The 4,877-nt window shown below is 39.5% G+C and overlaps 1 protein-coding gene and 1 pseudogene across 1 annotated transcript; both read right to left on the bottom strand.

Annotated features, from left to right (window-relative positions):
• Positions 1-239: 239 nt before the first annotated feature.
• LOC102957403 lies at positions 240-1,300 on the bottom strand (annotated as a pseudogene).
• A 1,605-nt stretch (positions 1,301-2,905) lies between these two features.
• LOC102957691 (olfactory receptor 14K1-like) lies at positions 2,906-3,856 on the bottom strand. Its single transcript, XM_007084997.2, has one exon. It carries the CDS (start codon positions 3,854-3,856, stop codon positions 2,906-2,908), a length of 951 nt encoding a protein of 316 aa, XP_007085059.2.
• Positions 3,857-4,877: the final 1,021 nt, after the last annotated feature.

The raw sequence follows: 4,877 nt of genomic DNA, 5'->3' as shown, positions 1-4,877 counted from the left end.
TTCTCTGGCTGACTGATTTTGCCAGGTGTAATACACTCTAGCTCCATCCACGTCATTGCAATTGTATTGTATTGTAAATAATGCTGCAATAAACATTAGAGTACATATATCACTTCAAAATGATGATTATATTACATTGCATAAATGCTTAAATGTGACATTGCTGGATTTTACAGTGGTTCTATTTTTTTTTTTTTTTGAGAAACTTCCATACTGTTTTCCATTATGACTCTATGAATTCACATTCTAACCAACAGTGTATTAATGTGGCCTGCGGTCACATTCAGGTTGTTCCTGATGATGATGTGGGAGACAGCTTTAAACAGGAACCACAAGTTCTTGGTGTGGTTGGCACAGGTGAAGTGCATGTAGATCTCCTCGGTATCCTTGCTCTTGTGCAGGGTCTCAGACTTACCTTGGATGTGGCTGGCTACCTGGTCATATTTCTTGGCCCCTCTGTACTCAGGGAAACAGGTGGTATTGGGGTGTGGGTGATCTGCTCAAACAAGTTATTCTTGTTGAGGACAAGGATAGTGGACCAGTGGACCACTGGTTGTTGGAGAAGTCATTGTCAAAGAGCTTCATGTTCTGGTGCATGTGGTGCATCTCCTCATCCTCTGCTAACACAGGCAGTGCGTGCCCAAGGTTATGCAGGAGATGATGGCTGTGACACTCTCAAAGCAGTGGATCCACTTCTTTGATTCAGACCGCGGACTGCCCACATCAAATATCTTGAGGGTAAGTCCCTGAAGGTGAGGTGTGTCTCCACGATGCCAGTGGTCTTCTCTTGAGACCATGGCACATCCTGCTCTGTGGGGATGTAGTTACTCCGTGTGATGCTCCCCAGGGCAGTGAGGTCAAAAGCAGCAGAGCGGTGGAGCTGGCACTCCAGCCAGCAGTCAGAGCCTACTTGCAGGCCGGGGTCAGACCTAAGCCTGTGGATGACACTGGGCAGACCCTCAAGAAGCACCCCCTGCCCTCAGCAGTTCAGGACAGTGAAAACAGCTGCCTGGCGTCATGTGTACAGGAAGGGCCAGCAAATTCTATCTTCAGATAGTCCATGGCTTTGACAGTGGCCATGATGAGTTGGATGGTGATGCTGTAGAGGACTGCCTGGGATTGCCAGCTTCCTGGATGTTCTTCCTTTGCTTGACAGTGATGCTCTTCCCTGACTCCTCAGCACCCAAAAGTAGCAGCTTCACCTCCCGTATCACCTTCTCACCATCACCCAACAGGTTTTGTAGATCATCTTAGAGCCCTGAGCCCCTGTCCTGTCCTGGGCACTCATGCTGCAACCCATTTCCTATCCCTTGCCAAGCCCCACTGATACATTCCACTCCCACTGCCAACCTTCCACAGTGCTTTGGTTGTCAGTATCCAATCTTTATATATCGAGTCTCAAAAACTACAGTCACATAGGAATTAAAGACATGACTATTTGAAGAATCACAATTAATTAAAAAAATAATAAAATAAAAAGTAATAAAAATTAAATCTATTCAAATGAGATATTAAAAATCCAATCTCAGAATACTAACATTAAATATTAAAAATAGTTTATTTTAGGGGCACCTGGGGGCTCAGCAGGTTGGGCAGCCAACTCTTCCTCAGGTCATAATCTCACATTTTGTGGGTTTGAGCCTGCAGGGAGCTTGTGGCTGTGAGTGCAGAGCCCACCTCAGATCCTCTGTCCCTGTCACTTGGCCCCTCCCCTGCTCCCTCTCTCTCTCTAAAAAAAAATACACTTTATTTATTTATAATAGTGGATAAATACACTAATATATTCCATATAAAATAAAAATAGTGTATAAAAATTAGCAGATAAAGGGATAAAATCTAAATTATTCCTCAAAATTATGAACATATTGATACGTTTTTGTTCTTTTCAATATGTTTTAACTTTAATTAAAACTTTTAGTTTCATAGTCTGTATACTTATTCTGAACAAATTCTGATTTAAGTGATTTTATACAGACAAGTATTCAATGCTTTTGTTAAATTTTTGTTGCTGCTGTAACAAATTATCACAAACTCTGTGTTTTATCATCACATACATGTATTATTTTATTTTATTATTTTTAATTTTTTAAGTTTATGTTTTTTATTTTTTAATTTTGAGAGAGTGAGAGACAGAGCTTGCAGGAGGGGTAGAGAGAGAGGGAGAGAGAAACAATCTCAAGTAGGCTCTGCACAGTCAGAGCTATAGATCATGACCTGTGCCAAAACCAAGAGTTGGATGCTTTCCCGACTGAGCCACCCAGGTGCCTGTAAAGTGCTGTAATTTAGAAATCCAACACCAATCACACAGGGGGCTAAAGTGCAGGAGCAGCTGGTATGGTTGCATTATTTTCTTGGGTCTCCACTGAACTATCTGTTCCTTGCATTTTCTAGTCTTGAGGCTGCCTCTGTCTATATCTGGGCTCATGACCACCTTCCATATTCGAAGCCAATAAGGGAAGACCACTCTTCATAAACACATCTCCTTCTAACAAAGCTTTGAGAAGTTCTGCCTTTAACAGTTTATGATTAGATTAGGACCCCTTAGGTGGTCCAGGATAAACACTTTAACTAATACTCCTTAGTTGAATTACATCCACAGAGTTCCTTGTGCCACGTAAAGTACTATATTAAGTTAAAAAAAATTGGTACGTGGACATCTTTAGTAAGCCACTTGAAAAACTGTCATATGTCTATAAAGCTTAATTTGCATGCACAAATTCTAGGTAAGATGCACTCTTGGAGGTTCTGAGATAATGACTGTTTATTCATAAGCATAAACATGTCAACTTTATCCTAGCACTTTTAAATAAGGTGAATATTTTATTGTATAGATATTGAGGTCCACATTAGATTATAAGAAGCCAAAAGATTAAAAAAATGGACTTTGGCTTTATAGATACTAGTTCTATTTTTTTTCTCCATAGAGTCTACAATGACTTACTTTCCACAGAAACTTCCTCAGAGCTTCCTTAATTTCCTTGTTCCTTAGGCTGTAGATGATGGGGTTCAAAGATGGAGGCAATACAGAATAGAATACAGACACCAAGAAATCCACAAGATGTGGGGAATCAGGGACTGGCTTTAGATAGGCCATGGTACCTGTTACAATAAATGTTGTTACAACTATGAGATGGGGGGTACAAGTGGAAAAGGTTTTTGACCACCTTTGTGATGATGGTATTCTCAACACTGTATTGAAAATGCAAATATATGAATATCCAATGGACACCAAACAGAAAAGTGCATACATAACCCCAATTGCCTCACTAATATCAATGGTGATATGAGTCTTTGAGCAAGAAACCTTCAGTAGGGAGGGGACATCACAGAAAAACTGAGGAAGATTTCTAGAGCCACAAAAAGATAAAGAGAAAGTGCCAGATGAGTATAAGACCCCAAAGATACTCCCAAGAAGCCAGGAGGTGACTGTCATCCCCATACAGACTCTCCTGTTCATGATGATATTATAGTGCAGTGGACGACAGATGGCCACATAGCGGTCATAGGACATGGCTGTTAGAATGAAAAGCTCAGACCCAGCAAAGTGAATCACCAACAACACTTGTAATATGCATCCTGAGAAAGAAATGGTATTCTCATGGCATAAAGTGCTCATAATACATTTTGGAACTGTAATTGAAATAAGGCAGGCATCAAAAAGTGATAAGTTCTTCAGGAAGAAGTACATGGGAGTATGAAGATACTGATCCAGAGTGATTAGGACAAAAATGAGAAGATTTCCCATAAGAGTTACCAAGTAAATAAGCAAAAACAGAAAGCCATGTATAATCTGGAGCTCCCTGGTGGCAGAGACTTCCATGAGGAAGAATTCCATCACTGCTGAGTGGTTGGCCATGTTTTCCACTCTATGCACATCCTCACTCTATATGACACAAAGGAGAGTAAAGACACAACATCAGGTACATGCTAAGCCTTCCTCCTTTCCAATACTGTTTTTGATTCCTGTAAGAATTCATCTGTTTTGTGTTATAAGTCATGTACATTTTCGGTCTTCCTACATGCATGTCAAGGTTTATGACCTCCTCAATCTGCCACTTTTAGTATGTGTCTGAATTTGTAATAGGTTAAGTGAGCAGATCAGGAAGAATAAGAAGAAAGAATAGGAAAATTGCTTTCATTTATGGGACTTCATAAATTGGCTGATGAAACATGTATCTTTATAAAATATATCCTGAATTATTAGTTCAATATGCTAAACAAAGCCTTTACTACAACAGAATCATTTTTAAAGCATTTCAGGCAATAGAAGGTAATCAATGAATATTATTGTAAAAGCACATGCTTTTACACATTACCTTTATCACCCCAAAAAGTAAGAAAACATTTTGTATTTAATTTTATGATAAAATACATCACACTACATGGTAAAAAATGAGGGGTCCCTGAGTAGCTCAGTCATTTAAGTGTCTGACTCTTGATTTCAGCTCAAGTCATGATCTCATCGTTGGTGAGATTGAGCCCCACATCTGGTCTGCATTGACAGCATGGAGCCTGCTTGGGATTCTCTCCTTCTCTCTCTATCCCTTCTCCACTTGCACCTGTGTGCAATCTGTCTATCAAAATAAAAAATAAACATTTAAAAAAAACAAATGAAAAACAATGAGATTTATGGTATAAAGAAAATGCAAATGTGAACAGGAAATTAATAAATATGGAGTTGTGTCATTACCATGAAATAAGCAATAGTAGTGATAGATGTAATGTGGGAGAAGGATATGGAATATGGGGGAAGGTCTACCTCTCCCAACTCACTGGCTGCTTATACATCTACTCAACCACATGTGTTCATGAACACTCTCAATCTTGCAGACACTCATTCCCAGGATGTTTATCCAATGTTTTTTATCATCAAAATG

Source organism: Panthera tigris, chromosome A1 (assembly GCF_018350195.1).
Source record: "Panthera tigris isolate Pti1 chromosome A1, P.tigris_Pti1_mat1.1, whole genome shotgun sequence".
NCBI classification, from domain to species: Eukaryota; Metazoa; Chordata; class Mammalia; order Carnivora; family Felidae; genus Panthera; species Panthera tigris.
This window is presented reverse-complemented; position numbering and strand designations above follow the sequence as displayed.

Coding starts and splice junctions, on each gene's coding strand:
- LOC102957691 (XM_007084997.2), bottom strand. CDS start 3,856: ATGGCCAACCACTCAGCAGTGATGGAATTCTTCCTCATGGAAGTCTCT.